The sequence below is a fragment of the Tachyglossus aculeatus genome, chromosome 2 (assembly GCF_015852505.1).
Source record: "Tachyglossus aculeatus isolate mTacAcu1 chromosome 2, mTacAcu1.pri, whole genome shotgun sequence".
In the NCBI taxonomy this organism is placed as follows: domain Eukaryota; kingdom Metazoa; phylum Chordata; class Mammalia; order Monotremata; family Tachyglossidae; genus Tachyglossus; species Tachyglossus aculeatus.
This window is the reverse complement of record NC_052067.1, coordinates 73412276-73439645: the sequence shown is the minus strand read 5'-3', so window position 1 is coordinate 73439645 and position 27370 is coordinate 73412276. Positions and strand designations below refer to the sequence as shown.

Below are 27370 nucleotides of genomic sequence, written 5' to 3'. Positions count from 1 at the left end.
CAGGACATCTGCTGTGGCTTTTTCCTTAGATCTCCATTTTCATCCTGCCAATCATTATTCCTTGACTCAGCCTGAATAACACTGATTGGTAGATCACTCTTAGAACACCAGGCAGGAATTCAGCACATCTGGCCTCAAGAGATCCTGAAGAACTAACAAGCTTAACATCAATTCTGTTAAGATCTGTTTTTTCAATCTTTTTATATACTGTGTAAAGTATAAATGGCAGGGACTTTTTAATAGGAGGTGAGCAGAAAGTACTTGCAGTGGATAGAGCACGGGCCTCGGTCCACCGTTTGTCTGCTGTGTGACCTTGGGCAGTCACTTTACTTCTCTGGGCCTCAGTTCCCTCATTTGTAAAATGAGGATTTAAGACTGTGAGCCCACTGTGGGACAGGGACTGTGTCCAAACCTATTACTTGTATCTACCCCAACACTCAGAACAGTGCCTGGCACATAATAAGTGCTTAACAAATACCATAATAATTATTACTAGGCTGTTATTACAAGCCTAATGATTATGATTTTAAAGGACATTTTAATGCACTTGAGAGAACTAACCAGAAATTACTGTAAATGAACCAGCTTCCAGGTTCACTGGAAGGCATAATTCAGACTGAATTATACTTGACTTACTGTGGTGTATTCAGTGAAAGTTGTTAGGTTCTTACTGTGGTATTGAAAGTGACAATGACAACATTCTTTTCTAACATAGCCCTTTGCCCTGCTTAGCATGTTTACGTTTTTGCTATGACCATTGTAATAAAATCTCAGTAATCCTACTTAATAGTTGATAAAGCATATGCTGAATAACCTCTGATTGTGAATTTTTTAAATAGAGGAGATACTTTTAGAAGTGTACTAATGTCTGTTAAGTGAGTAAACTAGTTTTAGCCGTAGATTATTTGGACACTGATGGTTTTTCATAAATCATCTTAGAGTGGTTTTTAGGTTAGTAAAAAATAATGCAGGCAAGTCATTTATGTTAGAAATTAGACTTGAGTGAATGTTTTTAGAAAGCAGACTGTTGAAGAAGGTGGTGCTTCTTTGTCTCTTTTGTGAACAGAGAGCGAAAGAGGATGTGTTGCAGAAAGAGGTGCGAGTGAAGATTTTAAAAGACAACATCAAGTTGTTAGCGGCAAAAGCGCCATCTGGTGGCCAGGAACTAACATCTGAGCTGAATGTTGTGTTGGAGAACTATCAACTTCTTTGTAATCGAATTAGAGGAAAATGCCATACTCTAGAGGTATATATATATGTCGATATCTTTTTCAATTTATATTCAAAAAATGCATCTGGGTATGCACTTGAGAATTGAATTTTGTGGTAAACTAGCTCTGTTCACAGTGAATAATCAGAGGCAAAACTGAAACAGAAAAAAAAAAATCTCTTTCATTGTCAAATCCCTGAACTGAGAGCACTGAGGTAAGGACCATCGTTTTTATTTGCACTGAATCTTCTTGTTATGCAAACTGGAGCCTGGGCATTTTTCACCTAAAAGAATTGAGGGTGAATAGAGAAGCAGCGTGGCTCAGTGGAAAGAGCTCGGGCTTGGGAGTCAGAGGTCGTGAGTTCTAATCCTGGCTCTGCCACTTATCAGCTGTGTGACCTCGGGCAAGTCACTTAACTTCTCGGTGCCTGTTACCTCATCTGTAAAATGGGGATTAAAACTGTGAGCCCCATGTGGGACAACCTGATTACCCTGTATCTACTCCAGTGCTTAGAACAGTGCTTGGCAAGTTGTAAGCGCTTAACAAATAACATCAGTATCATTATTATTATTATAGATTGACAGTCACCTGTAAATTAGATCTTAAAGTGAGTGGGATTCTTAATTCTAGAGAACATGTATAATGTATTGTTGCCCTATGGACTGATTGTTTATATATTTCCCATCCTGTTCTTTAGGAAGTATGGTCTTGCTGGATTGAATTACTTCAGTATTTGGATCTGGAAACAGCTTGGCTGAACACTTTGGAGGAGAGGGTTCAAAGCACAGAAACCTTTCTTGATAAAGCAGAAGCTGTCAATGAGGCCCTTGAGGTAAATATTTAGTACAGTGCTCTGCACACAGTAAGCGCTCAACAAATATGATTGAATATTGGCAGTTTGTTTTATTGACCTTTCACTTTATCCTTTCAATTTACCTTAAGAGGGATAGAGTTTGGGTGGAATAGGAGGGGTGGGTCTAAAAAAGGGGAAAAGGATGTCACATAGAGATATTTTAAAGCATTGTCTAGTAGCTAGAAAAGCAACTTTTCTTTATAGAGTAGTAATAGAGGTACTCACAAAACCCTATTTATCTGAATAAACACAAGAGTCCTTTACAAGCTCATTGTTCATCGGTGTACACATGTAAGGAGGACAAGTGCCACTGACTGTTTTACTTGCACCATTGTAGAGATGGTGCTGATACTGAGAAGTTAAGCTTCTTTCTAGAGGTTACATAGTGAAGTCAAGCGCAAAGCCAGGACTAAAACTGAATCTCTCTCCTTGACTTTTTTCAAGTCATTCATTCATTCAGTTGTATTTATTGAACACTTACGGTGTGCAGAGCACTGTATTAAGGGCTTGGAAAGTACAAGTTGGCAATCTATAGAGACGATCCCTACCCAATAACGGGCTCACAGTCTAGAAGGGGAGACAGACAACAAAACAAAACATGTGGACAGGTGTCAGGTCATCAGAATAAATAAAAATAAAGCTAGGTGCACATTATTAACAAAATAAATAGAATAGTAAATATGTACAAGTAAAATAAATAGAGTAGTAAATCTGTACAAACATATATACAGGTGCTGTGGGGAGGGAAAGGAGGTAGGGTGTGGGGGGATGGAGAGTAGGAGAGAAAAAAGGGGGCTCAGTCTGGGAAGGCCTCCTGGAGGAGGTGAGCTCTCAGTAGGGCTTTGAGTCATTATCATTTACATATAATTATAGGTTGACACTATAATCATTAGTCTTAGTTGTAATTCAGCACTTATTGGATTTCAACAATGTGCCACTATAGAAGATGGTGTTAAACGGTTCCCTGTCTGTTGGATTCTCAGGACTGGCCCTATGGAACTCAACTTAAGGCAGAAAAAAAAGTTTGCCCCACCTCCCCTGCGCTGGTCTTGCCCTCCATACTCCTGCCTTTCTAGCACACTCCTTTTAGGGGAAGGATGAGACAGCATGGTGTAATGGATAGAAGGTCAGAAGTCAGAAGGTCATGGGTTCTAATCCCACCTCTGCCAATTGTCTGCTATGTGGCCTTGGACAAGTCACTTCACTTCTCTGTGCCTCAGTTCCTTCATCTGTAAATAATAATAATAATAATAATAATAATGGTATTTGTTAAGCACTTACTATGTGCAAAGCACTGTTCTAAGCGCTAGGGGGATACAGGGTGATCAGGTTGTCCCACGGGGGGCTCACAGTCTTAGTCCCCATTTTACAGATGAGGTAACTGAGGCCTAGAGATGTTAAGTGACTTGCCCAAAGTCACACAGCTGACAATTGGCAGAGCTGGGATCTGAACCCATGAACTCTGACTCCAAAGCTTGTGCTCTTTCCACTGAGCCATGCTGCTTCTCTAAAATGGGGATTGAGACTGTGAACCCTATGTGGGACAGGGACCCGATTTGCTTGTATCCCTCCCAGCGCTTCATTCAGTGCCTGTCACACAGTAAGTGCTTAACAAACATCACAATTATTATTATTAGGTGAATGAGGTGCTCTCATTGAGTTCACTCTCCCAACATGGCCAGTGACTCCCAGGACCTAGAGTGACTGAAGCTTAGAATGTTGTCATTGGAGCTAGGTGGAGGGATTCTCCACCACTTACTCCCTGCTCTGTTGCATGATTTAAAGGGTGAAAAGTTGTATTCATTCAATCGTATTTATTGAGCGCTTACTGTGTGCAGAGCACTGTACTAAGCCCTTGGGAAGTACAAGTTGGCAACATATAGATATGGTCCCTACCCAACAATGGGCTCACAGTCGTGTCTACCAACTCTACTGTATTTTCCCAAGCACTTAGTTCTTTAAATGCTCAATAAATGCCATTGGTTTATAGAGAAGCGGCATGTCTCAATGGAAAGAGCATGGGCTTGGGAGTCAGAGGTCATGGGTTCAAATCCCTGCTCTACCTCTGTGACCTTGGGCAAGTCACTTAACTTCTCTGTCTCTCAGTTACCTCATCTGTAAAATGGGGAATTAAGATTGTGAGCCCCATGTGGGACAACGTGATCACCTCGTATCCTCCCCAGCGCTTAGAACGGTGCTTTGCACATAGTAAGTGCTGAACAAATTCCATCATTTTTTTGATTGAAATTTTTATTTAGATTTATCAAAATTGTTGCTTCAGTAGTATTTGAAGTGTTGAGTAGAGCTGAGGCAAATGGCTTTTGTCAAATTAAAATGGGTGTTCAAAGAGAATGTGAAGAATGAGGGGACAAAAGAGATGCTGAGCTGTCACCTTGCATGGTAAAGTAACTTTAGTGTCTTCACTCTTGTTATTTCTCTCATCCCTGTGTAGTCCTTGGAATCTGTTCTGCGCCACCCAGCAGATAATCGAACTCAGATCCGTGAGCTAGGTCAGACGTTGATTGACGGAGGGATTCTTGATGACATCATCAGTGAGAAGTTAGAGGTTTTCAATAGCCGCTATGAAGAACTGAGCCACTTGGTAAGTATTGGTTTTTGGATTGTAATAAATATTTTCCTTGTTAGTTGGACTAGGGGATGCCTGATCCTCTTTTCTTCAAAGTAGGCCGAAGTGAGGAAGAATAGAATAGGAAAGTGAACTTAGGAGGGAGTGAGGTGGAGAAGAATTCAGACCATAAAGAGGCAGAACTAGAGCTAGATTTTTTTTGTCTGCCAGCAGATGAAAGATCTGTAAAGATATTTACAACCAAATTTCATTTTCCTTCTGATTCTTCATTCATTTGAGAGAGGGGGTGGAATACACAAATAACTGTATAGGTTTTCTTATAGTATTTTGCAATACACTTAATTCTGCCAGAATTAGGGAACACTATTCTGACAGTAGGATCCTGTCTGGTTACTGTGGGATATAGAGTCAGAAGAAATGATTGCTTCTATGTGCATGTGTGCAGAGCCACATCACATATTTTCTCTAATAATAATAATAATGGTACTTGTTAAGTGCTTACTATGTGCCAAGCACTGTTCTGAGTGCTGGGACAGATACAAGTTAACCAGTTTGGACACAGTCCGTGTCCCACATGGGGCTCACAGTCTTCATACCATTTTACAGATGACAGAACAGGCTCAGAGAAGTTAAGTGACTTGTCCAAAGTCTCTCAGCAGACATGTGGCAGAGCTGGGATTAAAACTCAGGACCTTCTGACTGCCAGGCTCGTGTGCTATCCACTAGGCCATGCTGCTTCTAGTACAAAATTTTGCAGCAATGCTCCCAGGGATACAGGCTTTATATATTTCCCATTTATATCTCTAGTCTTGTGAGGTGGGCTAGTCAATGAAAGAACACAGGACCAGGAGTCCGGAGACCTGGGTTGTGATCTCAACCCTTCCACTGGCCAGTTCTATTCTATTCAGTCATGTTTACTGAGTGCTCACTGTGTGCAGAGCACTGTAGTACTCAGGAGAGTACAAAGCAACAATAAACAGACACGTTCCCTGCCCACAGTGATCTTACAGTTTAGAGGGCCTGCTGTGACATCTTGAACAAGTCACTCCATCTTGTGTGGGGCCCGGACTGTTTCTGCTCTTCTCATCTGGCTTCTAGCTCAGTGCTTAACACAGTAGCAGGGACAAAGTAATGACTTAAACATAGAGAGTTAAATTTTGTACTTGAAGATCACATCATTGATCACGAAACTAACGTATGAGTGTGAGCCCCCTGTTGGGTAGGGACTGTCTCTATGTGTTGCCAACTTGTACTTCCCAAGCGCTTAGTACAGTGCTCTGCACACAGTAAGTGCTCAATAAATACGATTGATTGATTGATATGAGGCTAAAAAGGCCCATGTGAGACCCAAAGTAGACTGTCAACTTGCTGTGGGCGGGGAATGTGTCTCCCAACTCCGTTGTACTCTCCCAAGCACTTAGTACAGTGCTGTGGACACAGGAAACACTCAATAAATACCATTAATTGGCTAAATCCCAACTGCACTTTGTCCTCATAAAAGCTGTCCCTTGTTATGCTGTCGTGTATATATGTGTAAATGTACCTGTGGGATTTTTTTGTTCTTTAAGCTAATGTTTATACTAAACACTTTATTTTTATCCAAACTTCCCTTCCATGTAGGCAGAGAACAAGCAGATTTCTTTGGAGCAACAACTGCAGACCCTGCAGGACACGGATCACATGCTGCAAGTCTTGCAAGAGAGCCTAGCTGAACTGGATAAACAGTTAACAACATACTTGACGGATAGGGTTGATGCCTTGCAGGTCCCACAAGAGGCACAGGTATTTCTCAGCAATTTTGCCCCCACAAACTTTTCAGCATTGTCAAATAGAGAAGCACTGTGGCCTAGTGGAAAAAACACGGGACTGAAAGTCAGAGGACTTGGGTTTTAAACCCGGCTTTGGTATATGCATGCTGTTAGACCTTGAGCAAATCTCTTAACTTTTCTGTGCCGTAGTTAGCTCATCTGTAAAAAGGAGATGAAATATCTGTTCTCCCTCTTAAGACTGTGATCTCTATGTGGGGCAGGGACTGTATCTGACCTCATTTATCTTGTATCTACCTCTGTGCTTGGCTTGGCTCCTAGTAAGCCCTTAGCAGATACCACAGTTATCAGTCCTAGGAGATTACACTGTTGCTGTCAAAGCCATGAATTTTTGGGTTTGGGTTTTTATGTAACCATTTACACCTACTAGGCTGTCAGTATAATTTGGGTTTGTATGCAACCTGCCTATGCCTTTTTCACTTATTTCTTTATCAGTCAGTTAATCAGTCGTATTTATTGAGCTCTTACTGTTCAGAGCACTGTACTCAGTACTCATGAAAGTACAGTATAACAGATTTGGTAGAAGCTTTCCCTGCCAACAATGAGTTTACAGTCTAAGTGGGGAGAAAGACATTAATTCAAATAAATTACAGATAAGTACCTAAGTGCTATGGGGCTGAGGGAGGGGAGAACAAACGGTGCAAATCCAAATACAAGGGTGACACAGAGGGAGTGGGTGTAGAAGAAATAAGGGTTTAGTCAGGGAACGACTCTTGGTGGAGTTGTGATTTTAATAAAGCTTTGATGGTGGGGAGAGTGATCATCTGTTGGGTATGAAGAGGGAGGGTTTTCCAGACATGGGATGTGGGTGAGAGGTTGGAGCTGAGATGGATGAGATTGAGGTGCAATGAGTAGATGTGCCTTGGAGAGAAATGTGTGGGCTGGGTTGTAGTAGGAGATCAATGAGGTGAGGTAGAAGGGGACAAGGTAATTGAGTGCTTTAAACCTGATGGTAAAGAATTTCTGTTTGATTTGGAAGGGGATGGGCAACCACTGGAGGTTCTTGAGGAGTGGGGAAACATGGCCTGAATGTTTTTGTAGAAAAATGATCTTGGTAACAGAATGAAATGTGAACTGGAGAGGGGAGAGAGGGAGGTAAGGCATGAAGAAGATAAGACCCTCTTTAAAGAGAGTGGTAGGGGAGGCAACATCATCAGAGGAGAGCTAGGTTTCAGTGGTGGTGAGGAGGAGCAGTGATTGGGTTAGGAATAGGTCAAGGATGAATGAATGGAGTGGGGATTCCCCAGACCACACTTGGCTGGGGCTGTGGTTGGGAGGTGTGGGGGGAGGGGTTGGCAAGAGAGGTTGGAAGGGCTTAGATGAGAGCGAGCTGATGGGGGCTAGTGTAGGGGGAGGGGAAAACGGCCGTGCTGGGACAAGATAACAGAGATGGGGGGGGGGGGGAGGAAGGAGTAGATGGCAACCAGGTACAACAGGTGGCAACAAGAGGTGGGGAAGGATTGGATGGAGGGGGATGAGGGAAGATACTGGGAAGGAAAGAGAGGGCGGGGGATGCTGGAAACAGAGGAGATGGATGGACTGATTGGAGGCAGGGGCTTGAGGAGACATGGTGGTGTCAGAAGTTTCAGGATTTTAGGTAAAGTTGTCAACAGGAATAATTGCTTAATCCTGTTGAAAGGATGCATTACTGTGTATCTCCCCAGTGCTTAGTCCAGTGCCTGGCACATTGTAAGCACTTAACAAATACCATTAAAAAAACAAACAAAAAAACACAGATGAGTCTTCATATGTGGGCAGAGAGATCAGCTGTCAATTAGTAATTCAGTGGAAATTATTGAACATTTAACTGTGCAGAGCACTGTACTAAGCCCTTGGGAAAGTACCATACAATTTAAAAGGTAGACATGATCTCTGCCCATAAGATGCTTACAGTGTACAGTCTACAGCCATTCTGTGGGAAAAGGCATGTATTTTTTGGTGTAAGTGGAATCAAAACACCTAGAGGTTTTGAGACTGGGTAAAGGAAAAAGGGAAAAAAAAGACCCAAAAAGAAAACAATTTAGGTTGTTTCCTTTAGTACATTGACCTGCAGCCCACCCCAGTCACTCATTGCTCAACCAGGGATGATGGTAGGCAGCTCAGGATGAATTGGCAATTTGAAAGCACCTGTCCCAGCTCAGGTTGGGGCTTCTGCCCTTTAAACTGCTGCCCCTGGCTGCCTGTTGCCCCAGAATCCACTCCATCAGCTCTGGCTCTGGGCCAGAATTGGCCCTGCATTACCAATTTCCATCAGGAAGCAGAAAAATAATAATTGTGGTATTTGTTAAGTAGTTACTGTGTGCCAGACATTATTCTAAGTGCTGGGGTGGATACAAATAAATCCAGTTGGACATTCCCTGTTCCACATGGGGCTCACAAATCTGAATCCCATTTTACAGATGAGGTAACTGAGCTACGGAGAAGTGAAGTGATTTGTTCAAGATCACACAGCAGACAAGCATTCTTCTGAGCCCCAGGCCTGTGCTCAATCGACTAGGCCGTGCTGCTTCTTCCATTAGGCCATGGCCCTGAAATCATTGTCCAGTTTCTTACTCTAGGGTCGGCCCTGCCACTAGACAATCTTTTGCCTTCCTTTTTCCCATTGAACGCAAAACAGTCGTTCATACAAGTGCTAGTATGTGGGATATAAGTCTTCACGGAACTAGGTGGTCTTATTTTCCTTGTCTCACATGCTTTTCCCTCTGCTCTTCTACCTCCTTGTAACTCCTTTCCAGAAAATTCAAGCAGAGATTTCGGCCCATGAGCTAACACTAGAGGAGCTGAGGAGAAGTGTGCGATCCCAGGTACCATCCAGTCCAGAAGGCAGAACTCCTCGAGGAGGCAGTCAGCTGGATGTGCTACAGGTAAAAGGACACTTCAATTACTTATGACGTTTTTATAAGATTCTTGGCTTAGATTAGCAGGGGACTTATTGGCCAGGAAGGTATGGGACAAAAAGAGGGCTTCTGACCCAAACTTGCAGGGGGGCAAATCTAACGTTTAGTGTTTAGCCCCACTATTCAGGAAACTTCCTGGGCAGAGAGAGAGAGCATTTCTTGAACCAGCACCACAAGTTGTACCTCAGTCTTGGGAACCATGACGTTAGCATGTCCGCCAGCCTAAGGACACTTTCAGGGCCAGAAAACTTCATCTGCACTACTTCAACCTAACGTTTTCCAATTGTTCTGAGAAATCTATGATAAACACCCTGGCTGAAAATCCTGTTAAATTGGGATGAAAACGAGGATGCAGTATTTTAGTTATGGAATATTTCATTCTGAATTGCTCAATTAGGGGATTTCTTTTCCATGTCAACTTGTCTTCCATGAGTATTAAGGGTTGCATAAGGCCCATCGTGCCATGCCGAATACTTTAACACAGTAAAACACCAGTGATGCACTGCATTGATGTTTTTTGACAGGGTAGGGGTTGGGAAACATTTTAAATTTTCAAGTGGAGTTAAAAAGTTTTGAAGTGGAACAGCATGGCCTAATGGAAAGAGCATTGGCCTTGGAGTCAGAGGACTTGGATTCTAATCCCATTTCTGCCATTTATCTGCTGTCCGTCAGTCAGTGGTATTTATTTTGCACATACTTTGTGCAGAGCACTGTACTAAGTGCCTGAGACAGTACGATGTAACAATAAACAGATTCCCTTCTCACAACAGGCTTGCTCTATGACCTTGGGCAAGTCACTTGCTTTGTCTATGCCTCAATTATCTCACCTGTGAAATGGGGATTAAATCTTCCTCCCTCTGATTTAGACTGTGAGTCCCAGGTGGGGCAGGGAATATGTCCAATCTGATTGTTTTGTATCCATCCCAGCATTGAGTATACAGTGCCTGGCACATAGTGAGCATTTAGAGTACCATCATTATTATTATTATAAAAAGGAGGAATAACCAAAATTAGGACCTGGTTTCAATTAATATGCAATTAACCTTTAATCAGCCTGTACTAAGTACTTAGGAAAGTACAATACACTAGATAGGTCCCTGCCTACAAGGAGCTTAGAAGGGGAGACAGACATTAAAATAAATTTCAGATCGGGGAAATGGCAGAGGATAAGAACAAATGTTCATATTAAATGAACGTTTCCTTTTATGTTACTGTAAGTTAACACCAGAGAGGTCCTTGATGCAGTAAATAGCACTTTTAGAACTGAAACCTAAGAACTAGAGATCAGAATTCTAATGAAATTGGCCAAACTCTTCCCTTGAACACAAGCCATTCAAGTTACCTGGTTGCATTTAAAGACTTGTCTTCTGTAGCCTAGAATTTCTGTTTACACAACTGGCTCTTAACCTACTCAGGATCATATTCTCCAAATGAGACCCATGTCTTCTTGCTTTGGTCATAAAAAAAGTCAAGCCCTTGTTCCTTCCCTTTTCCTCAGTTTTAAAACTTTATATCTTCAAAGCTTAAATTTAAAATTTCAGAGTAGCTTCTCTGAAATAGTATATAGCTGGAGTTTGTAGTGCTTAGGAATTGCTTAGGAATGGAAACTGATGTTTTATTGATTTTTATTAACATTCGCATCGTAAACAGAGGAAACTTCGTGAAGTGTTCACAAAGTACCAGCTTTTCCAGAAGCCTGCTAATTTTGAACAGCGCATGCTTGATTGCAAGCGAGTTCTAGATGGGGTAAAAGCAGAACTCCATGTTCTGGATGTTAAGGACACTGATCCAGATGTAATCCAGACTCACTTGGACAGATGTATGGTAAGATGAGATAATTCCATCATATGGAATAATGCTTTCCTGTAATACAAATTTTATCAAATGTTTTCCAGATTTTTGTGCACAGTCAAAACAGTGAGGCCTTATGTGAAGCGTGTGCAGTACAGTACATTTTTAGTTAACTGTAAGCCAATGTTAAGGTTGAGCCCTATCTAGAAGTCATGGAATATACTCAAATTATTGTGCAGTAGTAGTAAAAAAATGTTATATCCTGAGCAAATTTTTTAAGGACTATTATATATCTACTGAATTCTGCTCAAGCCATAACTTACTCTGGTTATGTATAGGCAAAAATCAATCAATCAGTTGTATTTATTGAGCACTTACTGTGTGCAAAGCAATGAACTGGGCACTTGGCAGAGTACAGTATAACAGAATTGGTAGTCACGAGTGTAAGAGCATGCAAATATCTGTTGAGGATTTGATGATTGAAAGAATGATTATAGTTAAAACTATTCTTTGCACATCTATGGCTTTGTATTTATATTTACACAAGTATAGATATCACAGGATAGCAATTTCTGAGGTGCTCTCCTCAACTCCTTCTAGGACTTGAGGTTTTGACTTCCAAAGGTGAGAATTGTTCATGGCCTGAGTGTGAAATGATAATAGGCCTAGTGGCTAAAGCTCCCAATAGCTGTAGCACAAGCTGAAATTCATATAGATAATACCTTGGTTTCCTTTTAGGCACATCAGTGATAGTGACAAGACATCTAGACAAAATAGCTGTGATTTAAAAATACTTTCCCTTGTTGTTTTGTCCTTTTTAGTCAGCATTAACTTTATGGACATGTTTTATTTTCTCATTGTTGTTCCACATATTGTTATACCATTTAGAACACGTTATAGAAAACTCTACCAAGTTTGTGAATGATAGCCATTATTTACAAAAGGACATTAACAGCAAATGTTCTCTGTGACACTCAGTAACATATAGCTTTAAGAACATCTTGTTTCTTAATTCCATCATTTCATTTTACAATGTTCATTTTTCGACATAGGTTCATTTAACACTTCAATCTGATTTCAACCTAACTCTTAACTGAAGAAAGGTAAAACATACTCTGGAATCTAGAGATTCAGTTTTTAGCAATCCTAGGAAACTGTCATCTAAATGACTGGTTATGGTCACTTCTCACTATAACATGTATTTTTCTTCTGTTTTCAGAAGCTCTATAAAACTTTGAGTGAGGTTAAGCTTGAAGTGGAGACCGTAATCAAAACAGGAAGGCAGATTGTCCAGAAGCAGCAAACGGACAATCCGAAAGGGATGGATGAACAGCTTACTGCCCTGAAGTTCCTCTATAATGACCTGGGGGCACAGGTTAGGAAAACTAACTTTTTTCTTCTGCAAATCAACCAACCCATGTCTTCATATGTTTAAAGAATCCTTAAGTTACAGAAGAATATACAGTTTAACTTTGAAGCATGTAAATAACTTTAGCTGCCCACTTTTTTTTACAGTTCATGTTATCCTACCATTAAAGTGAAACGTTTTAGTGCATAAACACAGTTCTCCCATAATGCGGGGGTTTAAGTAACTGACGAACTTCACATTCAGAAAGATTCACCTTGTAATATTTGCCCCATGTCTGACACCGTGGATGTAGCCGTTTGTTCCAGCATCACACTATGTTCCATATGGATAGATGTGCACTTTCAAAAGAATGGTCCTGAATTCCCTGGCAGCTGTCGATCTCTAAAATATTTGGTCTAAACACTTGTCTAGAAAAATTGAGTATACCACTTTTTTGAGACATAAATGATGACATACACTTAGCCAACATTGCGATTTACACTAAATGTTTAAATAGCAGCTTCTATTTTACTCATTTCAAGGCTGTAAACTTTCCTCCCTTTGTTCCCTCCAGTCCTTATTAATAGTAATAATCATAATAATAATGAACTAAGCACTGAGGTAAATATACGATAATCAGGTCAGGCATAGTCCCTTGTCCCACATGGGGCTTACATTCAAAGGAGAGGGAGAAGAGGTATTTAATCCCCATTTTATTCATTCAATTATTCAATTGTATTTATTGAGTGCAGAACACTGTATGCAGAACACTGTACTAAGTCCATGGGAGAATACAATATAACAATAAACAGACACATTTCCTGCCCACAGTGTGCTTATAGTCTAGAGGTGGTAACAACTGAGGATAGATAAATTATGTGACTTGCCCAAGGTCACAGAGCAGGCAAGTGGTGGAGCTAAGATTAATTGCCAGTTCCCTAGCCCATGGCTTTGACCTCTAGGCCATGCTGCTTCTCAATCAATCAGTTGTATTTATTGAGCTCTTACTGTGTGCGATGCACTATACTAAGTGCTTGGGAGAGTACAATATAAAAAAGTTGGTAGACACATTGGCCTACAACAAGCTTACAGTCTAGCATAACCTCCTCCTCTCTCCAGCTCTCTTACCATTAGATTAGAAAGTTGAGGACACATTTAACTAACTTGCCTAAAATCACATTGCCAAGTTACTGTTGCAGCTGGGATTCAACATTCACAGTCCCCAGATATCTAAACCATTGCTTAACCCAAGGAGCCATTCTGGAATTGCAGGATACGGCAAAGCATCAGGTTGGAGGGAAGTCCCACAATCAGGAAATGCTTTTAAATTCATCCAAGAGGCATCCATAATTTAGCCATTTTGGAAGTTCCACAGGGAAAGGAGCTGTTAAGCCATTTACATTCAGCGGCTGGCTGGATCCAAAAGTTTAATGTCTTGATTCATTTGAGAATCTTTGCCTTGAAGCCAGGAAATGAGAAATTGAAACAGTGGGCACTATTGCAAAACTAGAATGGAAGTTGTTTTGTATTTTGCACCAGTTTATGAATATTAAAAATACCCAGAAGAAATAAGATGAAGTCTTTATACAAGCCCAGAGAAAAACTTGTTTCTGCTGTCACTTTAGATGTCAGTAGAACTCAAAAGGCACTGCATTTTTTTGCAATTATAGATTTTGTGGTGTGAAATTATACTGTAGGTTTGAAGTCAACTAACTTTAATGACAGGGTACATTTGAAATGTATATTCTGGGGCGTTTTATTCCTATTAATAGAAATATATATATGGTTAAGACATTCGTGTCAACCAGCCTTCAAAGCCTCAATGTTGTCCAGTGTTCTAGGAATATCTACTAGAATGATTCTAAATTGCAGGTTGCTGATTCCATGTTCACTACTTCTTAAAATAAATGGATGAGAATAAGTAATACTGAAAAGGGCCCGGTGTAAATTGTATAAATGCAGAAGCAAATTATTTTTGCCCTGGTTCTTAAAATCTCAGCAACAAAGCTTCATCATTATGATACTGCAATCAGAGGTATTGCAGTCCTGCAAATCACATTTTGGTTCAATATGTCTCATCTTTTCAGGGTAATTCAGGTATTTGTCAAGGCACACTAAATAAAAATTTGATTGACATAAGACTTGATTTAATTATCCAGAATCAGGTAACTCACCATATCAGACATATTAGACTATGTTTGATAAATGATATATTTCTTGATACCAGATCCTATCTGAAAATGATAATGAAAGTCATTTCTAAATAAGATTAATCCTAACTTTTCTGCAAAATTAAAAAAACAAAGTCCTTAAGACTCATGCCATTTGCGTTTTTTAATCTATTTTATGTGATACAGCTACAATAATGTTCTTGGAAGGTACTATTCAACTCTATATACACTGAATTTGGCATCACAACATTAGAATCCATCAGTTTTCCTAGCAGTTTGGGGGATAGTTTAGATGCTTCCACATAAATACTAATCCGCGTTCTTCCCTCATACCTTCTGATATTAGGGGGGAAGGTGTACAATAAATGCTCAATAAATGTCAGTGGCCATCAATAGGAGAACAAACAGCAGCACTAGAAAAAGGTAAGTGGATAGAAAAGGGTTTTTTGAAGAGCTCTTTTACACTGTATACAGACGAATGTTTACATATGTGAACGTATAGTTTTTTATATTCCTTTCAAGGAACTTCTAAGAGCTTTAGAAAATTCATCAAGATTCTCCAAGTGTTACAATATGGCAGATTGTCACCAGTCCTACAAAAGAGGGATATAGATCAAACATTGTTCTCATGAGGAACCAGGAGGGTTGTGACTAATGGGTCAATGAATGGATGATCTGGAGGAACAGGAAATTGTTTGATTATTTGGAATGGAGCTGGCTTTAACTGGAAGTACTGTTTTTGTAGGTGACAGAAGGAAAGCAAGATTTGGAGCGTGCTTGTCAGTTAGCCCGGAAAATGAAGAAAGAAGTGGCCTCCCTGTCTGATTGGCTAGCTGTTACTGAGGCTGAGTTAGTCCAGAAGTCCACTGCAGAAGGTTCAGTTTCTGACTTGGATTCAGAAATTGCCTGGGCTAAAGTAAGTGGCTTATAAGTAAGTGGTCTATAATAGAGCTGTTTTCAGATCTACATACACTGCATGTAAGTGTATGGGAAAGCATCCCATGGTACAGCTATTTATAAAAAGCCACATTTTGAGGAGCATATTATGGATGTTTTGTGAGATACACTGTACTCATACTGATCTATTAAATCAATTTAAGTGTCTGTCTCCCTTGGTGGACTCTATGCTCCTTGAGGGCAGGGATCATGTCTTCTAATTCATTTTCAGTCTCTGTTGCTCAGTAAGTGCTAGTGATTAATTGATTAAAAATACCTTTTGTAGGGGGGATGGGAATAAGGAGGGCCACCATTCATGCTTATTTTCTAAACTGTCTGGAAAGGTGTTTTGGGGAGAGATGGGTTTTGAAGTGTTCTTCAGCAAGGATAATTAGCATGTGGGATGAGAGCTTAGAAGCCTGAGACATAAAGCATGGGGTGATGAATGGAAAAAATAGACAGAAAGGGCTGGTAAAGAAGCTGTCATTGGTTCAGCCAAGGGCTTGGCCAGGAATACAAGGGGGGATGAAAATAGGGATGAGTGCATAGTGTAAAGATTTGAAACAGAGGCTTAGAATCTTGTTTTAAATGTCAATTGGCATTTTAAGCACAATTAATTATATGGTGTTACATGGAAACCATCCACTCACATTTCTATTTGTGTATTCAAAGTCCTCAAGTTAAATCGTTGTGTCTGTTTAGTAGCCTTTTTCTTGTATTTTCTAAGACTTGCTCATTGCAATGGTGCCATTGACTAGTATCATTTTTTGTACAGGAGTTGTTTATGGAAGATTTGTTTATTTTACCTGGAATGTTATGTGTATATATATATTGTGTGTGTGTGTGTGTGTGTGTGTGCGCGTGCGTGCGTGCATGCGCACGCTTGCATGCATGTGCATGTGGTTGATTATTTGAAGTATTTGGAGTTACAGCAGTCAAATGATCATCTGAGAGAATTCAGGAACTGCACAAAGTGTGTGTGTGTGTCTGTGTACACTTTGGTTCCATTTGAAAAGAGGCTTGAACATTTACTGAACTATGGAGGACTGTTAGCTGGCTTAGGTTTCCGAGGTGAGTGATAAGACTTGGCTGAAGTGTGACTGTATTTTCTAGTAGGACATAAATTCACTTTGCTTGAGAGTTAAAAAAAAATGTTTGGGAAAGCTTCTACTTACAAAGGTATAGAATCAGAGAATAGGATCAATTCATGGCTCATTCATAGTAGATTGGATATATTCTCTAGACATGCACATTCTCTCTCTCTCTCTCTCCCTCTCTCCCTCTCTCTCTCTCTCTCTCTCTCTCCCTCTCTCCCTCCCTCTCCCCCCCCCCCCCCACTTATATCCAAATTGATCAGAATGGCTCTTACATGAGTTCCTTGACTGCTTCTATACCTTCTGACCTAAATCAAATTATTATTATTATCATTATTATTATGGATTCTATTGAACTATTATAGTCTACACATTTATGTGAATTCTGTGAAAACTACATGTTTACTTCAGCAAGAGCACAAAAGTGTTCCAGTAGTGAAATTAAATGTTGAATGTACATTCAGTATTACATTATTGAAATTGAGCCTTAGAATTAAACCTAAAATTAGTGTTTCATTTGATCATCATATTTTTTATTTTAACCCAAACAATTTTCACTTGTCTCATGAAGGCACAGAAAATGCAGTGACTTCCATGTAAACTAGCCATTTTGCCCACTTTTGATTAACTGCTTTCTTTGGTATTTTTTTGATAGGATGTGTTCATAAAAAGCATAGAGGGGGTTATCCCCGAAATACAGGGAAGCAGAATGCCTAGTGGAAAGAACATGATTCTGGGAGTCAGAGTCCCTGGGTTCTTATCCCAACTGTGCCACTTGTTTGCTGTGTGACCTTGGGCCAGTCACTTAACTTCTCTGAGCCTCAGTAGCCTCATCTGCAAAATAGGGAGTCAGTACTTATTCTCCCTCCTACTTAGATTGTGAGCCCCAAGTGGGACCTGACTACCTTGTGTACCCAGTGTTTAGATCAGGGCTTGGCAAATACCACAGTTATTATAAACACAATATACGTATCCTAAAAATCTGAATGATTCTTATGAATTCCTTATTTTTGCTTTAGAATACAATGAAGGACCTGGAAAAAAGAAAAGCTGACTTAAATACTATCACAGAGAGCAGCACAGCTCTCCAGAGTTTGGTTGAGGGTAGTGAGACCATCCTGGAGGAAAAGCTGTGTGTTCTCAATGCTGGATGGAGTAGAGTCCGCACCTGGACTGAAGATTGGTGCAATACGCTATTGGTGAGTTACATGTCGATTTTGAAGTATCTGAGTCCTTTTTGTTCTGTCTCAACTAATTTGTGTGTTCTGGAAAAAGGAAGAAAATGAAGGAATAGAATTACAATTGGTAACTGCAAGAAATTGAAATAACAATTTAGTTCCTGTGATTTATTTTGCCAAAATGGAGTGTGACTAGATGAGAGAAGCTTGTTCATTTTTATTCTCTCTGGAGCTAGAAGGGTTTTTCATCAATCAAAATAGTGTATTAAAGAGTAAACTAATCACAGTTTATGTGCCCAAAACAGTCTTTATTTTCCTATGAAGAGTTGACTTGTTTGGTTTAAATTATTAATTACAGTGCTTTATTGTATATTGTGTAATAATAATGAAGTAAAAACAGTGTGAGCTCTGATATTGCTAAAATTTTTTTTTAGAAATTAGGCTGTTGAATATATGCTGGAAATTTAATAGACTTTTGGTCTCTGTAAAATGCTCTGAGTGAATTAAACTATATTTTTCATTTCAAAGAGACATAACCCATTTTATAATCTTTTTTATATTTGTGGTATTTCTAGGGATAATGTCTAAAGGTTTTGGCTTTTTTAGTTAACATTTCATAATGATGGATAAAGTTAGGAAAAGCAAAACAGACAATTTACTGGGGTTTCCAAACAGATTTGTTAGTGCACAAGAGCCAAGCGTCTGAAAAATGTAGCCGATTGCATGCAGATGATGATTTTAAATAAAAATTAGAAATAACTCCTTAAAGCACTTGTCCTGCTCTTCTCAAGACTTTTGATGTTCCGTCTGACCAACAGTGATGCTGTAGTAACTGTGACAATGAACAGGGCAAAGAAATTTGCAAGATGGCAAAGAAATTTGCAAGATGGTAAAGCCAGCTAAGACCCGCAAAACACTTGCCCAATTTAATAGTCGGATTGCTACTAAATTAGTTTTTCTCCTTCATTGTCCCAGTGGTTAGATGCAAGCCAAGAGAGGATTGAGGCTGTACGCATAACCAGATGTCAATTTATAACTTGCAAATAGTAATAGAGTAGTAGTAATACAGTACTTACTATTTTTTGTTTATCTTTTGCAATATTTATTCTTTTTCTATACCAATGGTGTCACTTAATATGTGGTAAAGTGGGTTTAAAAAAATCTGTGAATTGCTGTGAACTATTCCTGTGGTCAGGATTGAATCCATTAGCGTGTCTCTTGAATTAATGTAGTTTACCTCCCCAAAGAATTGGACACACTTCTCATTGTGCCTTGGTCTCGCCTGCCTTGCTGCCAGCCCCTGTCCCATTTCCTGCCTTTGACCTTCTCAAATCTGACAGACAATTACTTTCCCCACCTTCAAAGCCTTATCTAAGGCACATCTCCTCCAAGAGGCCCTCCCAGACTAAGACCCCCTTTCCTCTTCTCCCATTCCCTTCTGCATCACCTTGACTTGCTGTCTTTGTTCTTCTCCATTCTCAGCCCCACTCCACCTATCTATATATCTGTATCTATATAGGTATAGATATATAGATATATATAAATAAGCTCTCAATAAATACAATTGAATGAATGTATGAATAACCCTTTCAAAATATTGTTTTTATGTCCACTCAGGGATTTTTCTTTTGTTGTTTTCTACCAAATATTTTTGTCAGCTCTTCAGCTGTAGTAACTGCTGCATCTTTTAATTTTTTTTGGCATTATGTCTCATTCCGTTTGCCACTTTCTTCATCAGAGAGTTTGTCTTTTTCTAGTAATACCACTTTATGTTTTTTGACATTGTTTGTCCTGCTGGAAAAATACTGTGAAAGAAAGGGACTATAATTAGGCGCTGATGGCAATAAATGCATTTCAGTACACTGTACTTTCTGAGGAGGAATTAAGGAGAACAAGTTACTTCAGGGATACATTTAGAAGTCAGAAAAGCAGACATCTTTGGAATTGGCCTGCAGCAATATTTCCAGGAATGAAGTTGTTAACCGAGTACAGAGCTAGGGGAGTGGCCTTCTTCCTCTAACGTCAATGGGCTCTGACATTTCTGCAGGTCCCTTTTTCTTTTATGGTATTTTTTGAGTGCTTACTATGTGTCAAACTGCTCTAAGTGCTGGGGAAGATAAAAGTTAATTAGGTTGGACACAGTCCCAGCCCTGCATAGAGTTCACAGTCTCAATAGGAGAGAGAAAGGACAACTGAGGCCCAGAGAAGTTAAATGACTTTCCCAAGGTTACACAGCAAGCAGTTGGCAGAACTGGGGGTAGAACCCAGGTCATCTGACTCTCTGGTTTGTGCTGTTTCCACAAGGTCATGCTGCCTCACTTGAAGTTGAGTGCTTATGGTGACGCTGCAGGAGGCTTTCTCAGGTTGTTTTTCCTGTCTTTCCAGAACCACCAGAGCCAACTGGAGATATTTGATGGACATGTTGCTCACATCAGTACCTGGCTCTACCAAGCTGAAGCTCTGTTGGATGAAATTGAAAACAAGCCAGCAAGTAAAAGGGAAGAAATTGTGAAGGTAGTGATCCTATCATAGGCTTTAAAACACTTAATCACCATGCCCCCTCTTGATAATAATAATTGCAGTATTAACCACTTTATATATGCCAGGCATTGTACTAAGTGCTGAGGTGGATGCAAGCAAATTGGGTCGGACACAGTCCCTGTCCCATGTTGGACTCATTTTACAGATGAGGTACCAGAGGCACAGAGAAGTCAAGTGACTTGCCCAGGGCGACACAGCAGACAAGTGATGGAGGTGGGATTAGAACCCATGATTTTCTGACTCCCAGGCACGTGGTCCATCCACTGCTAGGCGCTTAGTACAGTGCTCTGTACACAGTAAGCGCTCAGTAAATACGATTGAATGAATGAATGAATAATGCCATGCTGCTTTCCCATGCTTCCCATCCTGCTACTATCTTACCTCCTTGATTTCCTACTACAGCCCAACCTGCCCACTTCACTCCCTTAATGCCATCCTACTCACTCTACCTTGATCTCATCTATCTAGAGAAGCAGCGTGGCTCAGTGGAACGAGGATGGGCTTTGGAGTCAGAGGTCATGGGTTCAAATCCCAGCTCCGCCAATTGTCAGCTCTGTGACTTTAGGCAAGTCACTTAACTTCTCTGGGCCTCAGTTCCCTCATCTGTAAAATGGGGATAAAGACTGTGAGCCCCACGTGGGACAACCTGATCACCTTGTAACCTCCCCAGTGCTTAGAACAGTGCTTTGCACATAGTAAGTGCTTAATAAATGCCATCATTATTATTATCTATCTCGCCGCTGACCTCTTGCCCACTTCCTGCCTCTGCCCTGGAATACTCTCCATATGTGACAGACAATCACTCTCCTCACCTTCAAAGCTTATTAAAAACACATCTCCTCTGAGAGGCCTTTCCTGACTAAGCCCTCATTTTCTCTTCTCCATTTCCCCTCTGTTTCGCCTTTCCACTAGGATTTGCACTCTTTACTCACCCCTCCCTCAACCCCATAGCAGCTCCATAGTACATATCCGTAATTTAATTTATTAATATTAATATCTGTTTTCCCCTTGGTCCCTATGCTTGCTGTGGGCAGGGAATGTGTTTATCAACTCTTATATTGTACTTTCCTAAGTGTTTAGTGCAGTGCTCTACAAACAGGAAGTCCTCAATAAATATGATTTATTGAATAAAGATTTAGTCCCTGCACTCTTCTGGGGGGTTAGTTTTCTTTTTTATGTCCTCATTGGAGCTGGAAAGGCTATGTGTAAGGAAATTATGTAATGAATTGTTTGCTCAAGTTTGCCAACTCTGCTAAAACCAGAGGAATTCTTGGCAGGATTAAAGTACCTTTTTTTTTTTTTTTTTTGGGTCCCATGATAATTTTGTTTTCTTCCTTTCCTAGCGTTTGATAGCTGAGCTGGATGATGCAAGTCTCCGAGTGGAAAATGTCCGTGACCAAGCCGTTATCCTGATGAACAGCCGTGGTGTGGCATGCAGTGAGCTTGTTGAACCTAAATTAGCTGAACTGAATAGAAATTTTGAAAAGGTTTCCCAACACATTAAAAGCGCTAAAGTGAGTAATTATTTTCCTCTCATCCATTATGGAATCCATATATGAAAATGCATTTTCAGACTGCTTATATGTAGGGTTATGTAAGCAGCACATCCTTATCTCATCTATTTCACCTCAATTTTATGAAGCTTTGTCTTTTAATTGTATTATTACAGTGTACCTTGTGCATTTTACAAATTGGAGTTTATAATTTATTAACCACAATTTAAAAGTTTGTATGGAAATATATTGAGTTGGTTGTATATGTTGGATAAAGTTCATTCAGTCATATTTATTAAGTGCTTGCTGTGTGCAGAGCACTGTACTAAGGTTGAGGCTGGGAGAGGAGAGTGAGGATAAACAAACTAGCAGAGTTCGTGGAAAGATGCCCAAATTCATCAGAGGCTCTGCCCAAATCTATAATTGCTGATTGGAATGCTTGAGTTTTGAGTATTTTTCACAGCATCTTGCAGTCACATGACTATAATTTATGACTGGACTATCCATAGCCCATCATTTCAGCCACAAATTATGATCTGAAGAGACCCCGTGGTATACATGGTTATAGAGACATGGCCGAAGATAAACTTAAGCCATTCAATGGGTGGGCCTCCACGAAGCACCATCTTGCGTTAGTTTTCTCCAGTAGGTAGGAAAGAAGTACTCAAAACAGTAAGAGAGTACAGGCTAATGCAACAAATTTAATATTTTATAGTCCTTTAGAGTGCACAATTTTTTTCTTATAGAAGAAAAGCTTCTTTATAATAAGGAGAGAAAGAAGTGATGTTGCCCTGCATTGGAGTGATTTTGGAATATTTATCCCTTTTTCTGGGATGGGTAAACCAGAGTTATACTTTGGGGGAAAGAAAAAAAAATCTTTGCTTTGTCACAGCACTTACATATGCCTTCCACTTAAAATATTAATCAGTATTACTGGCTGTCTATGTTGAATGTATTCTCCATGTAGATGTAGTGGAGGAGAGTGTGATGTTCAAATTGCAGTGAATTCTCAGTTATACTCAACTGCAGGCTGATAATCTGATGTTAGCTCACCTTGATTCTTTTCCCTTTCCTTTCTACTGTGACTTGTATTTGGGCAACTTCTTGTTGTCACAGGGTGTGCGAAGGCACAGGGTTAGACTACTTAGCTGCTCTGATAATAGGTGTGATGGAAGGAGAGATGAAAATAGCTAAAATGAAGGTTTTGAATCATCTGAGCATTTGTTATCCAAATTCTCAATTCATGATTATCCAGAGTTGGCTTTGCTTTACTTCCCATTCAATCCAATCAGTCTACACAGTAAGTGCTCAATAAATAACCATTGGTAAATGCGTTTTTACTTAAATCTTTTATAATTACTAGGGATCTAGTTGGTAAAGGATTTGGGCTGCAATCTTCATTTACTTTTATTATGTAGACAAGCGGTGTGGCCTAGTGGAAGGATCGTCTCTGTTGCTGAATTGTACTTTCCAAGTGCTTAGTACAGTGCTCTGTACACAGTAAACACTCAATAAATACAGTTGAATGAATCAAGAGCACAGGCCTGGGAGTTAGAGTACTAATCCCAACTTTGCCATGTACTTCCCTGTTGGGTGATCTTGGGCAAGTCACTTAACTTCTCCGTGTCTGTTTTCTCATCCTTATAATAGGGACTTAAAACCTGTGCACTTACTTGCCTGTTGGGTGATCTTGGGCAAGTCATGTAATTTCTATGTGTCTGTTTTATCATCCATAAAATGGAGACTTAGTAGCTGTTCTCCTTCCCACTTAGGCTGTGTGCCCTATGTGGGACAGGGACTGTGTCTTATTTGTATAATCTGTATCTAACTGTATTTTTTTATGGTATTTGTTAAGCGCTTACAATGTGTCAAGCACTGTTTCTAAGTACCCGGGTAGGTAGAAAGTATTCAGGCTACATACAGTCCCTGCCCCATATGGGGCTCACAGCCTCAGTAGGAGAGAGACAGGGTATCCAATCCCTATTTTGCAGTTGAGGAAACTGAGCCCCAGAGAAGTTAATTGACCTGCCCTAAGTCCCACAGCCAGCAAGTGGTGGAGCTGGGACTAGAATCCAGGTCCTTGTATCCCAGGCCCATGCTTTATCCACTAGGCCACACTTCTGTATCTTTAAAGTGCTTACTATGTACCAAGCATTCATTCATTCAATCACATTTATTGATCACTTACTGTGTGCAGAGCAATGTACTAAGTGCTTGGGAGAGTACAGTACAACAATAAACAGATACATTCCCTGCCCACACCACCAAGACCACAATTCTTCTTCTTCTTCTTATCATTACTATTGAACATGAGGGCATGTTACTATGCTTAGGGGTGGCCCTTAGGTGGGATGTAGGGGCCCATTTGTGAGGAATCAGAGTGTGAGAGTTCCTGGTTGTTGGGTTGTGGATTCATAGAAGTTCTACCTCTGCTGCTGCTCTTTGTTCTGCCTCACTGCCTCTCTCAATGCCCAGCCCTGATTGTGCACTGCTGGAATCTTTTCGCTCCTCTGGCAGAGAGGGCTGTAATCAATCGTATTTATGTGTAATGCTAATGCTTTATGTGTAATGCTAATGTGTAATGCTTTGCACACGAGTCTGGAGCTGACTCAGGAGAACTGGGCAGTTTCCCTGCAGTGAATTTCTGGATTCTGTTCACTAAAGGGTCTTGTGTCTTCTGGTGGGAGGGGCAATATCTATGCAGGGCAGAAAGGGTGGAAAAGCAAGGATGCGCCAGGGACCTGGAATTAGATGTGCATCTGCTTCTGTCCTCTTCCCCATTCAGCAGCATAAATCTGCAGTCCCACTCACTAGGAGTTGAGGGGCCCAGGATAATTGTCCCAATTAGCCTTATCATATCAATGGTCCTATTGTGTACGTATATGTGTGTGTGTGTGTGTGTGTGTGTGTGTGTGTGTGTGTATGTATATATATTATATACATAGAGAGACATACACACAATATGTCTAAAATAGAAAGTAGTCCCTGCCTTCTCAACCTTACTCAACATAGACAAGATAAGCAGAAAGTGAGCATTTCCTCCCCCTGCCCTCGACGAGCAAGGCTGTTGGAAAGGAAATTGCAAAATATTGCAATTTTAGGGGCTTTTTTTAAATTAATCTAGAAGCAGGATTGAAGCAGGAAAGGTGGAGCAGCCAAGAGCAGCCAGAGGAGGAGACAAAAGTAAATAGGAGATCAGAGATCAAGCAAATAGGACTGGGGAGAAAGAACAGGAATGACAGAGAAGGAAGCCAGGGTATGTGTGGATTGACATAAATACTGGACAAACAGCATTGATTAGCTTTATTGTTCAAACCACTAGGATGGCCTCTGAGAGCCCTCCTGAATACTGAACAACAGAACACATGTGGTGCCCTAAGGATTATGTTGGGCACGCAGCTGATGTGATTATTTCATCGTCACTATTTTGGGGAACCATGCCAATTTTACAAGATCCTACAGCATTTCTCCTGGGTGGGGTTTGGAAAAGGTATCATCAAAACTCGAAGAGCATCAGGGAATTGTAGAGTTGCTCTGTTGGAGGGTGATTGAATACTATAATATTAAGGTTATTCCTTACATGCAAGCAGACATGTTTTCATATGAGTTGCCCAAGCCCAGGGACTTGCCTGTTTCTTCTCACCTTGAATCATTCTATGTATTTTTAGCCTTTTTCACTCCATAGTGTCTTTGACACTTTTTGTTCTCTTTGCACAGATATTAATCAATCAAGAGCCTTTGTCATATAAAATGTTTGTAAAGCCAGAATGCTATGAAGTCACTCTACCTTCTGCAGACCTGGAAAGACTAGAAAGGGACTTACAAAATATGCTAAGGGTTGTGGAAAGGCATCTGGAATCCAGTGATGAAGATGAAAAGGTACAAACAAGTAGGATGTGTGTTTTTTAGCTTTTGTTCATTTATTGTTTTCTTCCAGGTAAACTTTGAGCTTGATTTTTTTTTTTTTTCCCTCTCCTTACTTTTTGTTGGTAATAGGGACTTACCTAAGGCATTTAGGAGGAGAATTAGCTCTTTTATACCACTCATGGAATACCTAGAATTCTGGTGCATAGAGTACTGCAGGACCACTCAGCAGTGCCCTAATTACCCAAAAATGCTAGTGCTCTTTTAAAAAAACACTTCTATTTTTACACATCTAGTGTTTTTTAAAGTCAATTCATACACTAATATAAAAAAGTATATATACAAATGAAATTTTTGTGAGAATAAGACTTAAAATTGGCTGAACCATCTCTCTGTACCCCAGATAAACTATGAATAAGTACTTTTGAAACAACAGCATGGCATAGTGGAAAGAGCACTGGCCTGGAGTCAGAGAACCTGGATTCTAATCCCATGTCTACTATTTGTCTGCTGGGTACCTTGGGTTATTCACTTTACTTGCTTAAAGTGCTTCAGTGTATTTATTGAGTGTTCACTGTGTGGAGAGCACTGTACCAAGCACTTGGAAAAGTACAATATAACAGAGTTGGTAGACACATTCTCAGCCCATAATGAGCTTACAGTCTCAAGGGCAACTGTAAGAGAGATCAAACTGCTTCAGTGTTCTTATTTGTATAATCGGGCTTCAATACCTGTTCATTCATTCATTCATTCATTCAATCATATTTATTGAGCGCTTACTCCTCCTACTTAAATTTTAGCCCCTCTGGAGGGCAGAGATTGTTGATTATCATGTAACTGTGTTTGACGCATAGTATGCTTGGCATATAGTAATTGCTTAACATTATTATTATTATTATTGTTATTGTTACTCTAATAATGATTATTGTCTTCTGTTGGCCCCTAGATTAGCTTTTTGGGTGTTAATGTGAAAAATAACAATTCAGTAATTATTACGAAAAGTATTTCTGCGACTAAATTATAGCTTCTCACAGAGTTGAAATTAGCTAGTGAGATCTACCAGGATCTCTGGCATCGTTTTCCATATTTGAAAATAAAGTATAACTGATGTGCAAATATGACATCTAAATGAATCTGTGTTTTCTTTGGAATGAACTTTTGCTTATATATTTCAGATGGATGAGGAGAAAGCTCAGATTGAGGAAGTTCTCCAGAGAGGAGAGCAGATGCTTCAGCAGCCCATGGAGGCTAACAAGAGGGAGAAAATTCGTCTGCAGTTGCTCCTTCTGCAGACAAGACACAACAACATAAAGGTACTCATTGCAGTGTTTTCAGAAATGTTGTTTAGTTACACTGACCAGGTGTTTGGGAGCAGCTGTGAGTTAGGACATTTCACATCTGTGGTCCTACAGCACTGAGACCATGAGGACATATTGTTTTTACTAACTCCAGATATGAAAACTCGAATTTAAAACGTGCAGGAGAGTTCCAAGGATTTGTTTCATTTTGGATTGAAAATACAATCATATGTTTTTCCATTTCAGTTTCCCTTTAGGAGAGATAGTAATTTGAACCCTCCT

At 40.1% G+C, this 27370-nt stretch overlaps 1 protein-coding gene across 3 annotated transcripts in view; it reads left to right on the top strand.

Moving 5' to 3' along the window:
* The window catches only part of UTRN (utrophin), a 583736-nt gene that overhangs the window by 184954 nt on the left and 371412 nt on the right, over positions 1 to 27370 (top strand). For all 3 annotated transcript variants that reach the window (XM_038766673.1, XM_038766663.1, XM_038766681.1), the window contains 13 exons: positions 1067 to 1246; positions 1909 to 2043; positions 4517 to 4666; positions 6272 to 6433; positions 9213 to 9341; positions 11025 to 11198; positions 12385 to 12540; positions 15430 to 15600; positions 17734 to 17913; positions 20278 to 20406; positions 21777 to 21947; positions 25644 to 25805; positions 26966 to 27103. In XM_038766673.1, coding sequence (XP_038622601.1) covers positions 1067 to 1246; positions 1909 to 2043; positions 4517 to 4666; positions 6272 to 6433; positions 9213 to 9341; positions 11025 to 11198; positions 12385 to 12540; positions 15430 to 15600; positions 17734 to 17913; positions 20278 to 20406; positions 21777 to 21947; positions 25644 to 25805; positions 26966 to 27103 — 2037 coding nt within the window. The remainder of the gene's footprint in view (positions 1 to 1066; positions 1247 to 1908; positions 2044 to 4516; positions 4667 to 6271; positions 6434 to 9212; positions 9342 to 11024; positions 11199 to 12384; positions 12541 to 15429; positions 15601 to 17733; positions 17914 to 20277; positions 20407 to 21776; positions 21948 to 25643; positions 25806 to 26965; positions 27104 to 27370) is intronic.